This window comes from Sorex fumeus, unplaced genomic scaffold, assembly GCF_029834395.1.
Source record: "Sorex fumeus unplaced genomic scaffold, SorFum_2.1 ptg000135l, whole genome shotgun sequence".
Classification (NCBI taxonomy): domain Eukaryota; kingdom Metazoa; phylum Chordata; class Mammalia; order Eulipotyphla; family Soricidae; genus Sorex; species Sorex fumeus.
Window position 1 is genome coordinate 670,128 of NW_026606192.1, and position 18,598 is coordinate 688,725.

The 18,598-nt window shown below is 52.3% G+C and overlaps 1 protein-coding gene across 1 annotated transcript; it reads right to left on the bottom strand.

The window, feature by feature from the left end:
• Window positions 1-276: 276 nt before the first annotated feature.
• On the bottom strand, window positions 277-9,875 carry PTGS2 (prostaglandin-endoperoxide synthase 2). The gene is made up of 10 exons (XM_056106620.1): window positions 9,815-9,875; window positions 9,099-9,215; window positions 8,859-9,002; window positions 7,278-7,421; window positions 6,108-6,289; window positions 4,832-4,915; window positions 3,473-3,719; window positions 2,335-2,621; window positions 1,283-1,430; window positions 277-686 (listed from the first exon to the last, which is right to left on the bottom strand). Exons 1-10 carry the CDS (start codon window positions 9,873-9,875, stop codon window positions 277-279), a joined length of 1,824 nt encoding a protein of 607 aa, XP_055962595.1.
• Window positions 9,876-18,598: the final 8,723 nt, after the last annotated feature.

Consider the following 18,598-nt stretch of genomic DNA (forward strand, 5'->3'; position numbering starts at 1 on the left):
CTGGCAACGGACACATCGTTTGCTTGTGACACAAGCACTTCGAGTTCCAACACCTGTTTTGGGTCTCAACAACCTGGAAACGGAAATTCAAGTAAACAGGCCTTGGCCTCATGGCCCGCGCGCCCATTTGAACTGTGTGAATACTGTCTCGGGCTGGAAGCGACAGGCCTCCGAGACCCTCTCCTCAACAGGAGCGACACCGGGAGCTGCATATAAATGAATCACAGCGGGTCCATGCAACTGTCCGTATAAATAAATAAATAGAGTCCCGGGCGCCTACAGTTCCGTACTGCGCTCCTTAATGAGGACCGTGGGGTTGAGGTCGTCCAGGCCTGAGTGCGAGGCGCTGGCGTTGATGGTGACGGCCTTGGGGAGCGCCGCGTCCTGCACGCTGAAGGCCGTGAGGGGACAGCCCTTCACGTTGTGGCAGATCAGGGACTGCAGGGAGGCCGTGTTGACGATCCGGAACCCCACCTCGCCTCCGAAGGTGCTGGGCTTCCAGTACTCGGGGGAGCAGATGGGGTTGCCCATGAGGCCCTTCAGGGAGAAGGGGGCGCCCAGCTCCACCATGGTCTCCCCGAAGATGGCATCTGGCCGGGGCTTCTCCACCAGGAGGGCAGGGTACAGTTCCATGGCATCGATGTCCCCGTAGAGAGCCTCCAACTCCGCCGCCATCTCCTTCTCTCCTGGGGTGACAGAGACACGTCAGGGCAAAATACAAGCTCCCTGGTTTGCTCAGCTGGCTCCCAATGGCTCTATGTCCAGTGGCCACTTGGCCCTGGGTGACCGTGATGATCGTTGAGATTACGATTGTTTATGACTATTTTAAAAAATTTTTCTTTTCTTTTTGGGTCATTCCTAGTGATGCTCAGGGGTTCCTCCTGGCTCTGTACTGAGGTATCACTCCTTGTGGTACTCGGGGGACCATATGGGATGCTGGGAATTGAACCCGGGTCGACCGTGTTCAAGGCAAATGCCCTCCCTGCTGGACTATCACTCCGGCTCCTGTTTTTATGACGATTATAGATTTGTTCCCAATGGTTCTACTTCCAAGGGCCACTTGGTCCGGGGTGACCGTGATGATCATTTAAATTACATGATCAAGATTGTTTATGACTATTTTTTAAATTTTTCTTCTTTTTGGGTCACATCCAGTGATGCTCGGGTTTGACTCCTGGCTCTGCACTCAGGAATTCTGCCTGGCGGTGCTCGGGGGTCTCTGTGGGGTGCAGCACCCTCCCTGCTGTGCTATTAGATGGGTCACTCAGGTCCCGGTTCTCACCTGTAAGTTCTTCGAAGGATCTGTAGGGCTTGAGCAAGAAGCGCTTGCGGTACTCATTGAAGGACTGGTACTTCATCTCCCGGCTCTGGTCGATGGATGCCTGGGCCACTTTCTGGACGGCAGGGGCCACGTTCCTTCCACCGGCGACCTGTGGGCAACGCACCAAGCATAAACCAGCAGCTAAAGGCAGAGCCAGGATTCCATTTCAGAGAAATTCCTTGGCTGCCAAGTCAGGAAGGCCAAGGCCGAGATATAAACATTTCCTGTGTACAGCACCCATGTCTCTCCTTGCAGAGGGTTCTACCCTCACTAAGGCTATAAAAGTAGATGTAAAAGTATCGCTGGTGGTGGAAAATGGGCCCTGGTGGAGGGATGGGTACGCAATCATTGTGTAACTGAAACCCAAGCACGAAAGTGTGTAAGTCTACAACTGTACCTCATGGTGTTATAATAATATAAACTAATTAAAAATATATTTTATATTTAAAAATATTTTATATTTAAATATATATTTTGTATTTATAAAATATAAATTAATTTCACTTATAATAATATATAATATAGAATAATATAAATTATTTCATTTATAATAATGTAAATTAATTTTTTTAAAGTAGATATAAAAGGATTCAAAGCATATACATTAAGAAACAAATAAAAGTTGTAAAAGAAATAAAGGTGAAAAGGTATAAAAGCTCATTAATTAAAAAATGTTAGAAAAATGTTACTCCTGACACTGATCACTCCAGTGCTCAGGGACTATGTGGTCCCAGGGGTGGAACTAGGATCAATCACATGTCAATAGCACCTTAACCCTCAGACTCTCCCTCCAGCCCTGAAAACATTATTTACTTTTTTCTTAAGCTTTTTGAGTCCCACCCACGATGCTCAGGGCTGACTCCTGGCTCTGCACTCAGGAATCACTCCTGGTGGTGCTCGGGGGAACCCTATGGGATGCTGGGAATCGAACCCGGGTTGGCCACGTGCCAGGCCAATGCCCTCCCCGCTGTGCTATTGCTCCAGCCCCATTAGACCAGCCTGCTGAGACTCACCCTGCCGGCGATCTGCCTGCTGAAAGACTCCACGAACCGGGTGAGCCCATGCTGCAGGAGCACCGAGTTGTTGTAGAGGAACTCCTGGTAGCTGTACTCCTGGCCATCGATGAGGAAACTGTCTGGCAGCAGCGGGTGCCAGTGGTAGAGTGTGTTGAACTCGGAGGCGATGCGGTTCTGGTACTGGAACTGCTGCTTGAAGAGCAGCTCCGGGTCGAACTTCAGCTTGAAGTTGTAGCCACTCAGGTGCTGCACGTAATCCTCGATCACGATCTTGATGGTTTCCCCTGGTGGCCGAGAGGGATTCAGGAAGGTCATGATAAAAATAAATGCAGTGCAGACAGGAGTCACAGCCCAGCGGGGAGGGTGTTGCCTGGCACAAAGCCGACCCCGGTTTGATCCCCGGCATCCCAAAGGGTCCCCCGAGCACCGCCAGGAGGGATCCCTGAGTGCAGAGCCAGGAGTCAGCCCTGAGCATCGCCGGGTGGGACCCAAAAAGCCAAAAATAAATAAAATAAATGTACCGATCATTGGATAACTGAAACCCAAGCACAAAAATTCCTAAGTCTACAACTGCACCTTATGGTGTTTCCCTAATAAAAATTTAGGAAAAATAAAATAAAATAAATGTACATATTAGTTTAGAGGGGGGCGGGGAATGATACCTATCCAAGCCCCCTTTCCTCCTGGCTCTGAACTCAGGTCTCTCCTGAAAGGGCTCAGAGGATCCTATGTGGTGCCAGGAATCGAACCCGGGCTGGCCACATGCAAGGCCAGGACCTTCTCCTACTGTGGTATCTTTCCAGCCCTAGTCTGGCCGTTTTTTTTTTCTTGTTTTGCTTTTTGAGTCCCACCCGGCGATGCTCAGGGCTGACTCCTGGCTCTGCACTCAGGGATCACTCCTGGCAGGGGATGCCGGGGCTCGAACCCGGGTCGGCCACATGCAAGGCCAATGCCTTCCCCGCTGTGCTATCGCTCCAGCCCCCGAAAGGTCATTTTTTGTCTGACCCCAAAGTGAAGGAGAGTTTCACCTGCTCACACCACCCAAACCCAAGGTCCATGAGACCATGCATTCGGTCCCCCGTCCCCCCGGGATCCCGGCCACCCCCGGCCCGGAGGGCGGCCCCCGGCAGCTCACCAATCAGTATCAGCCGGCTGGTCTGGAACAGCTGCTCATCCTCCCACTCTGGGTGCTCCTCCCGGAGTACGTCACACACACGGTTGTGCTCCCGCAGCCAGATGGTGGCGTACATCATGAGTCCCGGCACCATCCCGAACAACTCCTGGCCCACGGCAAAGCGCAGGTGCTCGGGCACGTGTGGGGGGTAGATCATAGACACCTGCGTGTCCCCGACGGTGGGCGGGTACATCTCTCCATCGATGATCTGAAAGGGATGGGGGTGGGGGGGACTGAGTCAGCTGGTTCAGGGCATTCCTGGCTCCCCCAGAGGCTTCATTTATTTGGGCGGTGGGTGGGGGGGGGGTGGTTACAGGCACACCCGGTGATGCTCAGGGCTGACTCCTGACTCTGCACTCAGGGATCACTCCTGGCCATGCCTGGGGGACCCTATGGGATGCTGAGGATCGAACCCGGGTCAGCCGAGTGCAAGGCAAACACCCTCCAGGCTAGTCTATGGCTCCAGACCTCCCTCCCTCCCTCCTTCCTTCCTTCCTTCCTTCCTTCCTTCCTTTTATTATTATTATTATTATTATTATTATTATTTGCTTTTTGGGTCCCACCCAGCTATGCTCAGGGCTGACTCCTGGCTCTGCACCAGGAATCACTCCTGGCGGGGACCTGGAGACCATATGGGAGGTTGGTTACACCAAGGCAAATGCCCTATTCATTATCTTATGCTCCACCCCTGTGACTCCTAATTCTCTTTTTTGTGTGTATGTTTTGTTTTTTGGGTCACACTCAGCAATGCTCAAGGGTGACTCCTGGCTCTGCACTCAGGAATCACACTGGTGGTGCTCAGGGGACCCTATGGGATGCTGAGAATCGAACCCGGGTCGGCCACGTGCCAGGCAAACGCCCTCCCCCCTGTGCTGTCGCTCCAGCCCCTCATATCATTCTTTTAAAATAATTAATTAATTAATTAATATTTTGGGGGGTCACACCCAGCGATGCTCAGGGCTGACTCCCAGCTCTGCACTCAGGGATCACTCCTGGTGGGGCTCGGGGGACCCTCTGGGATATTGGAAATCGAACCCAGGTCGGCTGTGTGCCAGGCAAACGCCCTCCCCACTGTGCTGTCGCTCCAGCCCCTCATACTAGTCTTTTAAAAATTTAATTAATATTTGAGGTTCCCACCCAGCGATGCTCAAGGCTGACTCCTGGCTCGGCACTCAGGGATCACTCCTGGCGGTGCTCGGGGGACCCTATGGGATGCCGGGGATTACACCCGGGTTGGCCACGTGCAAGGCAATGCCCTCCCCGCTGTGCTATCACTCCAGCCCCTGTAATTGCTAGCTGTTAAGGCAACATGCAACACACCTGATATTTCAGCTTTCCATCCTTGAAAAGGCGCAATTTATGTTGACGTTCCAAAGTTTCGCCGTAGACATGATTTAAGTCCACCTACAAGAGAGAGTTTATCGTTGACTTTCGATCACGCTCTTTGAACTGATGAGTCAACAAAACAATTTCTCTGCAAAGCTAGTTGATCTACACGTGATAGGAAAAGTGTTCCTTTGAGTCTCCAAAAAGTCAGGTGCTTCATCATCAGATGTTGTTGTTATTATTATTATTATTATTATTATTATTTTGGGTCCCACCCGGCGATGCTCAGGGCTACCTCCTGGCTTTGCCCTCAGGAATTACTCCTGGCGGTGTTCAGGGGACCCTATGGGATGCCGGGGATCGAACCCAGATTGGCTGAGTGCAAGGCAAACGCCCTCTCCGCTGTGAGATGGCTCTGGCCCCAGTATTAGTATTTTTGACTTGGGGGCCACACCCAGCAGTCCTCAGGGCTTACCTACTCCTAGCTTTGCACTCAGAGATCACTCCCCAAAGAGCTGGGGGGCAAAACTAGGTTGGCTGCATGCAAGGCAAGCACCATACCTGCTGTACTATCACTCCAACCCCCAGGGACTTTAGGGCGTTTGCCTTGCGGCAGCCAGCTCTGCCAAGCCGGGTTCGATTCCTCCGCCCCTCTCGGAGAGCCTGGCAAGCTACGGAGAGTATTCAATATGCCAAACACAGTAACAAGAAGTCTCACAATGGAGATGTTACTGGGCCCGCTCGAGCAAATCGATGAACAGCGGGAGGGCAGTGTTTGTTTGTTTGCTTGCTTTTTTTGGGTCACACCCAGTGATGCTCAGGGCTACCTCCTGGCTTTGCCCTCAGGGATTACTCCTGGCGGTGTTCAGGGAACCCTATGGGATGCCAGGGATCGAACCCAGGTTGGCCGCACACAAGGCAAATGCCCTCCCCACTGTGCAATCGCTCCAGCCCCACTTACTTTATTTTTAAAAAGCACAAAATGTTTCAAAAGCAACTTCTCCTCCCTATGTAAAAACCACTGTTATCCTCTTCTCTTCTTTCCTAACCCTTTATTTTGAGCATCGTTTTATTCTGTCTTATTGGGGGTCACCTCTGGCAGTGCTCAGGGCTGACTCCTGGCTCTGCGCTCAGGAATCACTCCTGGTAGGTTTTCAGGGGACCCTATGGGATGCCGGGGATGGAACCGGATCAGCTGTGTGCCAGGCCAACAATCTCCCCGCTGGGCTATCGCCCCAGCCCGGCCATAGTTTGGAAGTGGCGAACTCACCCCGTGGCCCAGGCCTTTGGTGAAGGCTGGTCCCCGCTTATGGTCCGTCTTGAAGAACTGATGGGTAAAGTGCTGAGCAAAGAAAGCGAACATCATGTTGGTGCCTTGGGGGTCCGGGATGAACTTCCGTCGGAGAAGCACCTTCTCCACCACGTCCTTGGAGGCAGGGAGCTCTTTCTTTCCTAGAAAAGTCGGCAGGGCAGAGGTCAGCGTCCCCCGAACTCAGAGAGGCCAGCGCCGACCGCACTGGGGAGAGCAGTCACTGCTCCAGCTTGGGGCATCATCTAAATGGAGCTACAGGATACTGCAGCCACGCGACATCATATGTTCTTCATAACCAGCAATAGAAAAAAACAAATTGTCTACTGTTGCCTTTTCAGCAGATCTGCGTGTTGGGGTAAAAATCCCAAATAATAATGGTGGGTCTGGTGTCGAAAGATTGAATGTGATCAAAGTAGAGAGAGGGTCATGTGGAAATCATCTGCCCCACAGGTAGGGGGAGGGTGTGGGATGGGGGGATACTGGGGTTGTTGGGGGTGGAGAATGGGCACTGGCTGAAGGTATGGGTGTTTCACTGTATGACTGAGACTTAGTCCCGAAAGCTTTGTAACTGCTCTCATGGCGATTCAATAAATAAAATGATAAAAAATGAATAAATAAATAAACCAAGCTACACAAATCGCTTCCCCCGCCCCTTTTTTGCTTTTTGGGTCACACCCGGCAATGCACAGGGGTTCCTCCTGGCTCTGCACTCAGGAGTTAGTCCTGGCGGTGCTCGGGGGACCCTATCCCTATGGCATGCTGGGAATCGAACCCAGGTCGGCCGTGTGCAAGGCAACCGCCCTACCTGCTGTGCTATCGCTCCAGCCCCTCCCTTCCCCCTCTTTCTTCCATTTTACTGAATTATTCAAGGAAATTCAAAGTCATGATTCAATGACTCCTTCGATGGGGTGAATCGGTGTTAATGCATGGACCAGAAGTATTCAGACGCACATGGTCATTTTCATAGACTAGCTTCACTGTCAGAAAAATTCACATTTTTAGAGTCTAACACCCCACAGAGAACTGTACCAAGCGGTGTGCTTCCGAGTTGGACTGAGGGGTGAGGGGGTGGCAATCTGGCCTCCACCACTACCGGGAAGCCCTTGGGGCTTGCTCCTGCTCACTCACCTTTCACACCCAGTGGAGTGGGGCAGTCGTCGGGCACAGGCGGCAGCGCCCGGGTGTAGTAGGAGAGGTTGGAGAACGCCTCCCAGCTCTTGTAGCTGTAGTGCACGTTGTAGGTCGGTGGGCTGTCAATCAAGTGCGACCTGGCTGAAATGTTTAAAGGAGAATGGTTTCATTTCTTCCTGGACGCACGAGAAATTCACCCTTCACTGTCCTTGTGGCAATACAAATCAAACTTAATCCTGATCAACCAGGGACAATCACTCCCTTTTTCAAAAACATTTGTCTTTTTAGCCTGTCACTTGCACCTCATGAAATATATATTTTAAATATTTAAAATATATATACATAGATATATGGAGGGGGGGCTTATGTCTTTAATAAGATAGAAAGCTTTTTTTTGGGCTTTTTGGGGGTCACATCTGGCGATGCTCAGGGGTTCCTCCTGGCTCTGCACTCAGGAATCACTTCTGGTGGTGCTCGGGGGGCCCTCCCTGCTGTGCTATGGTTCCAGCCCCCTAAGATATGAAGCTTTTATATACTCATTAGGGTCTGGGGCCTGAATTTTCCAAGTAGCCACCTCATATACTGTTTTTGTTTTTTTTTTTTAAATGGGGATCAGGGCTTTAATATATGGGTGGGGGGGAGGGTCAGGGCAGTTATTAAACAATATTTTCATATTGTTTATAATAATGGGCTGGAACGATAGCACAGCGGTAGGGCATTTGCCTTGCGTGCAGCCAGCCCGGCAGAGCCGGGTTCGATTCCTCCGCCCCTCTTGGAGAGCCCGGCAAGCTTCCGAGAGTATCTCGCCCGCACGGCAAAGCCTGGCAAGCTCCCGGTGGCGTCTTCGAGATGCCAAACACAGTCACAACAAGTCTCACAATGGAGATGTGACTGGGCCCGCTTGAGCAAATCGATGAACAACAGGACAGTGTGACAGTGTTATAATATTTTGTATATAATCACGATCACGATCATCCTGTTGTTCGTCAATTTCCTCGAGCAGGCACCAGTATATAATAATAAACTACAAAAATAATATTATTTTGCTTAGAATAAACAATTATTATTAACAAAATAATAAGCAAATATTAAACAATATTTTCTCAACATGTGGTTTTTTTCAGTCATGTAGGAGCACTGCTATTTATACAGCCACTGATTAAGCTGATTGAGCTGGGCATGAACTCCACATTAAATGTCCCAAACTGAACCCTACTTGGAGTTGGGGGGAGGTAGAAGGACACCATTGATCCAGGCATCACGAGAGAAAGCAACATGACTGGGATCTTGAGGGGCCAGAAAGATTGTACAGTGGTCAGGGCGCTTGCGTTGCATGTAGCAGCCGACCCGACTTCCATCCCTGGCACCAGGACTTAACCCTAAGCACCACCGGGCGAGCCCCCAAGACTGTCCTCCCGTTGTTCATCGAATTTTGCTCGAGCGGGCCCAGTAACGTCTCCATCGTGAAACTTGTTGTTACTGTGTTTGGCATATATTGAATTCGCCACAAGGTCAGAAATACGTCTGGGATTCCCTGGGTCACCCGGAGTCCTACCCAGAGCACATTGTGGTACTTACACGTCAGGACGTATTTCATGATGGCGTCTCTCAGGAAGGGGATGCTATTGATGACGTTCCACATGCCCTTGAAGTGGGTGAGTATGTAGTGCACTGTGTCAGGGGTGGGCTTCAGGGAGAGCTTGATCCAGGTCAGAAACTCGGCTGCATATAGGGAGGACGGGGGCGAACAGATGAATACCGGGGGCCCTTGGGGGGGAGGGTGGGTAGCCCACTAGGGCACCAGCCCAGCCGACTCACGTGTGGTGCAGTTCTCCCCGTAGAAGCCGGTCCGGGTGCAGTCACACCAGTAGCTGTCCACGCCTGAGCTCATGCACACACCCCGGTTCTGGCATGGGCTCGAGCAGCATGGGTTTGCTGCAGGAGAGAAGGGTGGGTCTGATTAGCAGGGGTCAAAGGCAAGGGGGGTACTGAGCCTCTCCAGGGAGCACTGAGCCTCTCCAGGGAGCACTGAGCAGCATCTCCGGGGAGCACTGAGCAGCATCTCCAGGGAGCACTGAGCCTCTCCAGGGAGCACGGAGCCTCTTCAGGGAGCACTGAGCATCTCCAGGGAGCACTGAGCATCTTTGGGGAGCACGAAACATCTTCGGGGAGCACTGAGCATCTCCGGAAGCACTGAGTATCTCTGGGGAATACCACTGTGGTCCTTGGGGGAAGGCGCTAGCCAAGCTGGGTGCCAGGCCCAGGTCTCAGCTGCTACTCTGAGCCGGGTGCTGAGGGTGCAAACCCGGGGCCCAAAGTCTGAGTATCCTCCCGACACCAGCAGGACCGGACCGACACCAGCAGGACCCGACCGACCCTGCAAACGCGCTCAGGATGCCGGCGTCCTGCTAGCGCGCTCTGACCCCGCTCAGCGCTGGGACCCCCGGTCTCAGCTCCCTCCATCCCGGTCCCGATCCACTCCGGGACCCGGTCTCAGCTCCCCCACCCCGGTCCCGGTCCGGTCCGGTCCTTACCTGCGTGTCCGAGCGCCAGCGCCGCGCACAGCAGCAGAATCAGGAACAGCGTGCGGGGCATCGGGGCGGTCCGTGCGGGCAGTGCGGGGGTTCGAAGCGGTTCTGGCGCAGGTTCGGAACGGGTCCGGGTTCGGAGCGGTGCTGGCGCAGGTTCGGAGCGGGTCCGGAGCGGTTCTGGCGCGGTCCGGAGCGCGGGCGCAGGAGCGAGTCTGGAACGGTTTCTGGAACGGTTCTGGAACGGTTTCTGGCGCGGTTCTGGCGCGGTTCTGGCGCGGCTCGGCGCGGTCCGGCGCGGCCCGGAGGTTCTGTGCGGAGCCCACGACTCCAGTGGAGCTAACGGGGCAGCGACGCTCCTTATATGCGCGCGCGCGCGGCCACGTGATCCACGGGCTCCGCCTCGGCCAGCGCTGCCCCTTGCGCAAGGGCTGACCCCCGCCGGAAGCGCCGCGGGGCGGCCCCCGCGCCGGCCGGACCCCCGCGCCGACCCCAGGCGCCGACCTCGCCCCCGGCCCCGGGGCGACCCCTTCCCCACCCCAGAGGCCCCCCGGGCGACCCCTTCCCCTACCCCGGGCATCCCCGTGTGGTCCCAGAGCTAGGCGACACCGCCAGGAACTGTCCGGGCTTGGGGAGAGGCCGGGGGTCGTCCCAGCGCCGGGCAGGGGCGCAGGGGGAGGGAGGGAGGGGAAAGGGGGTGGTTTCCCGCAGGGAAGGATTTGGGGGGCGACTTCCCTCTGCGCCTGGTGCGTCCCGTCACTGCTGGGAGAAACAAGAAGCGCCAGGTATGTTTTTTTTTCTTTCTTTTTTTTTTTTTGTCTTTTCTGCTACTTTCTGCGCAGAAGGACTCCGGCTGGGGCCACTTTGGCAAGCAGCGGGTGGAGGAGAGGCAGAGACTGGCCTGGGTACCCCGGGGTCTCCGGGCGGTTTGGGGGTCCCTCCTGTGGAATGACTTCCCTATTAAAAGGACTGACCCTCTCCCAGACCCCCCTTAATTTCCCCCCGGTGTATCTGATGATGTATCTCTTTTTAGATGTATCTTTTATTTAGATGTATCTTTTTAGATGTATCTGTTAGATGTATCTTTTATTTAGATGTATCTTTTTTAGATGTATCTTTTATCTCGATGTATCTTTTAGATGTATCTTTTGAGATGTATCTTTTATTTAGATGTATCTTTTTTAGATGAATATTAACTCCACCTCCCGGCCTGGCCCTCAGGCCCGGTGATAAGAGTTCTGCCCTCCCCCCAGACCTGGCCCCTCCTTTGTTTAGCCCAGAGATCAGATGGACAGCCCACCCCCACCCCCACGACCCCACCCAGCCGGGCTCTTAATCCTGGACCCCAATGCCAGTGTCCTGAAGCCCACCTTTCTCTGTTTTGTCCTATACCCCCCTGGACAAGATTTTTTTTTTTGCGGGGGGGGGACACACATGAGTTCCATCAGGACAGGTGACCAGCTGGGGAGTGACCCGCTGTGCTCGAGCCAGTGATTCACTTCTTTGAATAAGCAAAGTGAATTTATTTGCCAGCCAGTGAGAACCCAAAGCGAGGGACCATCATCCCCCCTCACGGGTCCTAGTGAAACGTAGTTTTATCATTATTATCATTATTATTTTTATTTCTTAGTATTATCATCATTTTTATTATTATGCCAGGCAGTGCTCAGGGCTTACTCCTGGCTCTGTGCTCAGGGCTCACTCCTGGCAGCTTTGGGGGGACCCCAGGAGGGTGACAGCGGAGAGAACCCAAGCCACGGACTAGCCAAGCGCCCTCCCCGCTGAGTTATTGCTCCAGCCCCAAAGTGACCCAGAATTCACTGGCTGGGTGCCTGGCAGGCTGCCCTGACTTCCAGGTTCCTGCTGGCCCTGGGGTGATATGGAATTAAGAAGCATTCAGTGAGAAGAATAAAAATGTCCTGAATTCTCCAAGTAAGTGGGAAAGTGGCATTGAATTTCGAATCCAGCTAGAGCACAGAGCTCCATTTGTAGATGCCTCATAGATGGGAGACGTAACACAGCGGGGAGGGCGTTTGCCTTGCATGTGGCCGACCCGGGTTCGATTCCTCCATCCCTCTCGGAGAGCCCGGCAAGCTACCGAGAGTATGCCACCCGCATGGCAGAGCCTGGCAAGCTCCCCGTGGCATATTTAATATGCCAAAAATAGTCACAACAAGTCTCACAATGGAGACGTGACTGTTTGCCCGCTGGAGCAGATCGATGGACAATGGGAGGACAGTGCTACAGTGCTCTCTTCACTCTTGGACACAGTATGTGATGCTTTATAGAAATGTGACAGCCAAAACCTCCCAGAGGAAATCCTGAATCATGGGTCGCTTTGATCCGTCACCCACAGTCTTTCCTCTGTTTAACCTACAAAACCTTCGATAAAATCTCAACATTAAGTAGTCTTTAAAAAAAAAATTCCTTTCAAGAACTCGAATCTTCCGATTCATTTTCAGTGAGTCTATGGTCCCGCCTCAGATTGTAAATGGATATTGAGAATTTCTAATTTGAGCTTGCTTAGCTGACACAGAAGAATTCAAATACTGGGGCCAAGCAGGTGACTCAGAGCACGAATTTTGCATGAGGGACTTTCAGCCTGGCGACTGCATGAGCTTCTTTTTTTTTTCTTGGGGTCACACCCACAGATGCACAGGGGTTACCCCTGGCTTTGCACTCAGGAATCACTCCTGGCAGTGCTTGGGGGACCATATGGGATGCTGAGAATCGAGCCCGGCTGGCCGCATGCCAGGCAAAAACGCCCTCCCCGCTGTGCTATCACTCCAGCCCCTGCATGAGCGTGGGTCAAAAAAATAAATTTATACCCAGGTGTATTGACATGATTCTTGAATTTGTTTGTTTTGCTTTTGGGGTCACACCCCGTGATGCTCAGGGGTTCCTCCTGGCTCTGTGCTCAGGGATCACTCCTGGCTGTGCTCGGGGGGACCCTATGGGATGCTGGGGATCGAACCCAGATCAGGACCCACCCAGGAGACAGGGAGGCAGATTCTGGGTTGGTTCTAGGGTAGTGGAGAAGCTGAAGAAGAAGCAACACTTGAAGGGTGTCAACCCTGAGGAAGACCAATGTGGGCTGGGGAGAACCGTGATGAAATGACTTACAAGATAATTCACAAGTTTGAGACAATGGAATGGAATGAGCAGTACATTAGCCGGCTACAATGCTCCAAACCATACCAAGACGGTTAAACCTGTTTCACGTGGAAAAGTACTGTGACTCCTAGGAGTGCCATGGAAACAGAAAACTCACATAAAGAGATCGCTCCTACTCCCGTACGCATTTAGTGTATGGTTGGGGCAAACACATGGATCTGTTCTATGGCTTTTTTTTTTTGATCCTTCTAAAGCTTCTTGGGATATGCTGTGTGGAGGGAAAATTAAAAAAAAGTATTGAAAACCTTCCAGAACCTTCCATTGCATTTGACTGCCACCTTCTGCTACTCCCGTTACTATCAGCTTTGGTGGATGCCCTAGAAAGAGACAGAACATGTTCAGTTCTAGTGATCAGCCACTCACCAGAGTTCAAGGAAATGAGCAATTAAAACCTCTGAACGCTCAGATTACAAATCCCTCCTCTCGGAAGCCAGGAAGCTGTGATTTCAATGCGAGGGTTGACTCCCGACGCTGTCTCTCAGGGCTGACTCCGGGTGATGCTCAGGGATCACTCCCGGCTCTGTGCTCAGGGCTGACTCCGGTCTCTGTGCTCAGGGCTGACAACTGGCTCTGTGCTCGGGGCTGACTCCCGGCTCTGTGCTCAGGGCTGACTCCCGGCTCTGTGCTCAGGGATCACTCGCAGCTCTGTGCTCAGGGATCACTCCCGGCTCTGTGCTCAGGGATCACTCCCGGCTCTGTGCTCAGGGCTGACTCCGGTCTCTGTGCTCAGGGCTGACAACTGGCTCTGTGCTCAGGGCTGACTCCTGGCTCTGTGCTCAGGGATCACTCGCAGCTCTGTGCTCAGGGATCACTCCCGGCTCTGTGCTCAGGGCTAACTCCCGGCTCTGTGCCCAGGGCTCACTCCTAGTGGTGGTCAGGGGCACCACATGTGGTCCTGGGAATTGAACCGCAGGTCAACCTTGTGCAAGACAAGTACCTTTCCGCACTGAACTCTCTTCAGCCCTGGTGGTTGAATCACCAAAGCAACCAAGCGTCCTCCAAAGAGTGGGTGCACAAGAATAGCCGAGATCAGTACCAGGAGGATTACTCCATGGCTTAGAGGCCAGCCGGGCATTCTGGGGGAAAGGGCAGCTCAGATAGAGAAGGGAGCACCAAATAAAGGGTGTTGGGAGGATCCTCCCAGGATGGGAGAAGCACGCTGAAAGTAGACTATAGACCGAACATGATTACCTCTCAATGCCTCTTTTGCATATCACAACACCCAAGAGGAGAGAGAGAACAAAAGGGAATGCCCTGCCACAGAGGCAGGGTGGGATGGGGGGGATGGGGGTGGGAGGGATACTGGGATCCGTGGTGGTGGAAAATGGGCACTGGTGGAGGGATGGGTATTCGATCATTGTATAATCGAAACCCAAGCACAAAAATTTGTAAGTCTACAAATGTACCTCATGGTGTTTCACTAATAAAAATATATATTAAAAAAAAAAGAGTGGGTGCACTGCCAGACAGCAGTGGACACTCAGCATGGACTGGGCGCTGACCCGTCAGGCTAGGAGGGGCCTTGGAGGCCTTTCGAGATGGGTGACTAAGAGAAAGGGCCAGATCAGAAAGGGCTGCATAGCGGGGAAGGTGTTTGCCCTGCGTGTGGCCAGGCTGGGTTCGATCCCCGGCATCCCATAGGGTCCCCTGAGCACCACCAAGAGTGATTCCAGGAGTAACCCCTGAGCATCGCCAGGTGAGACCTCCCCCCAGAAAAAGAAAAAGAAAAGGCTACCCAGTGGGTGATACACCCACTACACACTTGTCTTATCGGTCAGGATGTTGGCAGTGTGAGGGTGTACAGGGGATGACAGTTCCCTGAGGCTGTGGTACCCACCAGGAAGGCTGACAGGGAAGAGCTAACGGGATCTCTGTCCTTATGTCCCACTGTCTGTGACCAGAGATGACTCGATGAACTAACTGAAAGAGTGTAAGCAAAAGAAGTTTTGTGGACAAATAAGGGCTTTTTTTAATGAGCTGTTTCTTTCTCACTTGCTCCTGTCTTCGTTCTCTCAGAGGTTTCTTTTCCTGCCCAGCTTGCAAACGAAGCGCAGAAGACAGCCAGGTTGAAGGCGACGCTTCTCCCTCGGCGGACTCCGGCCAATCTCTGTCAGAATCTTGACCAGCAGTTCTGGATTCCGCACAACCTTTTTTTCCCCTCTTAGATCAGCCTTCAGGGCACGGTTCCTTCGGAAACATCTGAAGAATTTATTCTCATTTTCATTCCTGTCTTATCCAGAGAGACCGTAAATGAATGTTCCATCTCTCTGGGTTTGGGGGAAGATGTTGGCAGTTGCTTTCTCAAGAGCTTCCAGGTTCCTGGCCCCAGGATGGTCTGAGTGTGCAGGGGTGTGGGGGGGGGGGAGGGGAGAAAAGTAGGGTGCCAGGGAGGAAGCCCAGGGCACCCTACATACGGGGTGTGTGCTGAGTACCGAGGAGGTACCCCAGGGCCTGAACAAGGGGGAGGGGGGTGGGGGGCGCTCACTGTTCCCAGTCCACAGGTATTCATGCCTCTACAACTATAACCAACCCTTTTTTCTTTCTTTTTTGCTTTTTGGGTCCCACCAGTGATGCTCAAGGCTGGCTCCTGGCTCTGCACTCAGGGAATCACCCCTGGTGGTGCTCAGGGGACCCCACAGGATGCCAGGGATCGAACCCGGGTCGGCCGCGTGCAAGGCAAATGCCTTACCTACCGTACTATCACTCCATCCCCTGCAAGAATAATTTCTTTCTTTCTTTCTTTTTTTTTTTTCTTTTTGGGTCATTTCTTTTTGGGCTTTGGTTTTGCACAGGGGTTCCTCCTGGCTCACACACTCAGGAATGACTCCTGGCGGTGCTCGGGGGACCCTGTGGGATGCTGGGAATTGAACCCACGTCGGCCACGTGCAAGGCAAACACCCTCCCGCTGTGCTGTCGCTCCATCCACCCCAACCCTTTTTTTTCTTACCTGAATCTCAAACTCATTTTTTCCAAGTCTTACTCCACCTCTGTCTCTACAACCACACTCCAAACAGGACTGAACCTCAACAAGACAATGGTTTTTTCCTTTCCAGTTCCAACAGGCTCCGAATCCAACCAGCTCAATTATTTATTTATCCCCGGCTATCTCATTCATCCTTTTTCCTGCCACACCTGCCCATTCTATGGAGGCGGGTTTCCATCGTGTAGATAGTTCCCTAAAACTGGAATTTTCAAACCAAAGATACAATAGCACTGTAGTACTGTCGCACTGTCCTCCCGTTGTTCATCGATTTGCTCGAGGGGGCACCAGTGACGTCTCCACCGTGAGACTTGTTATTGTTTTCGGCATATCGAACACGCCACAGGGAGCTTGGCAGGCCCTGTCGTGCGGATAGGAGAGACTGTCCAGCGGATTAAATGCTTGCCTTGCACGCAGCCCACCTGGGTTTGATCCCCAACGTCCCATAAGGTTGTCCCACCCACCAAAAGTGATCCCTGAGCACAGAACCAGGAGTAATCCCTGAGCACCACCAGGTGTGACTGCAAAAAATATAAAGTAAAATTGTAATGTTACCTTTGGACTATTCTCAGCTCAGTCTTTGGGCTGCTGTCAAGAGGCAAGACATTCTCTTCTGAAAAGTCTAGACTGATACCACCTTAAATAGCCCAGAATAAGTCCATTCTTTGTGGTTTAACTCTGTTTTCTTTTGTTGCTATTTGAGGAGCGGCAAAAATTATTTTGAAATTTACATTCCTCATTCGGCATTTAAGTCTAGCCATTCTCTGAAAATCAGCTGTTTCCACTTATCAGGGGCACGTCATTATTTTAGAATCAGATGGGGGAAAAAGTCTATTTAAAGACTATATCTGTCCCTCAACTTCCTTCCCAATATTTTTAATTGTTTATTAAAGAAGCCAAATTAAAGTGATGATGTGGATAAACCTTTATTATTACGCATGGGGGGCTGGAGCGATAGCACAGCAGGTAGGGCGTTTGCCTTGCACACGGCCGACCTGGGTTCAATTCCTCCATCCCTCTCAGAGAGCCCGGCAAGCTACCGAGAGTATCCCGCCCGCACGGCAGGGCCTGGCAAGCTCCCCGTGGCATATTTGATATGCCAAAAAAAAGTAACAAGCCTCACAATGGAGACATTACTGGTGCCCACTCAAGGAATTCGATGAACAACAGGAGGGCAGTGCTACAGTGCTATTACGCGTCACACTCAGAGTTCTGGCTGGGGATACCTTTTCCACAAATATTGATAGGCGTCTTCTATGGGTAGGCGGCCACAGGCTTGGAGCGGAGTCAAGATTCAGAGCTTGGTTTTGGCCCAAACCAATCAATCAGACAATGGAACCACCTTGGTGAGTAAGCCAGCCACCAGGAAGCTTTTGTCAATCTCTGCCTTCTCATAAATGCAGTGGAAGTTCTTTTCCAACACAAAGACTTGCAGTGCGTCTTGGAGGGTGTCTTGAGTCCATGACAGAGATAAAATAAAACAGAAAATAATCCTTGGCGAGCTCTTGAGGCCGTTCATTCATTGTCCCACTCATTCACGACTGTTGGTTCTTTGGCCATTCACTCGTTCCTTCCAGGTCGTTCATTCACTGCGTGACCAGCACCCTTTATTTTCCTTTTTTTTTTTTTTTTGGCTTTTTGGGTCCCACCCGGCGATGCTCAGGGCTAACTCCTGGCTCTGCACTCAGGAATCACTCTTGGCAGTGCTCGGGGGACCCCAGGGGATGCCGGGGATCGAACCTGGGTCGGCCTCATGCAAGGCGAACACTCTATCTGCTGTGCTATCGCTCCAGCCAGCCCATCACCCTTCTGTGCCACCAGAGCCATCTGTTGTCCCCTCAAACAAAAAAAAATCTTCAGTTTGTTGCTTTTCCTTCCTCCCAGCCTGGGTGAGCTGGTGAGCCGCTCTGGGTTGAAGGCAACATTTCCCTTTGCGTTAGAAATGTTAGAAATGACATTTAGGATGTTAGAAAATGACCGTGAGCTGCAGAGTTAGTTAACAAAAGCCATTCATGTAAATATTTTATTTATTTATTTATTTTTATTTTGGCTCAAACCTGGTAGTGGTGGTGCTAAGGGCTGACTCCTGGCTCTGTGCTCATGGATCACTCCTGGCGGACTTGGAGGACCATCTGGGATGCCAGTGGTTGAACCTGGCTTGGCCTTGGGCAAGGCAAACGCCCTCCCCACTGTACTATCACTCTGGCCCTCAGGTAAATACTTTCTGTATTCAGAACAGCGCACCTGTTCAGCTGTATCCGCGTTGATCGATGGAATACGGAGGCCAGGCCACAGGCTTCCAACTGGCGACTCAATTGTCTGTTGCCAGAAGACCCAGAACTGAGTCACCACGCAGGGGAAGTGGCCGCACCAGCACCCAAGAAGAACAGAGCAGAGAAAAGGCTTGGCCCCATGCAGTTGGCTTTCCTGGCAGGATACGCAGGCCAGGAATGTTTTTGTTTTGTTTTGTTTTGTTTTGCTTTTTGGGTCACACTCGGCTGTGCTCAGGGCTGACTCCTGGCTGTGCACTCAGGAATCCCTCCTGGCGGTGCTCGGGGGACCCTATGGGATGCCGGGGATTGAACCTGGGTCAGCCATATGCCAGGCAAATGCTCTCCCCGCTGTGCTATCACTAT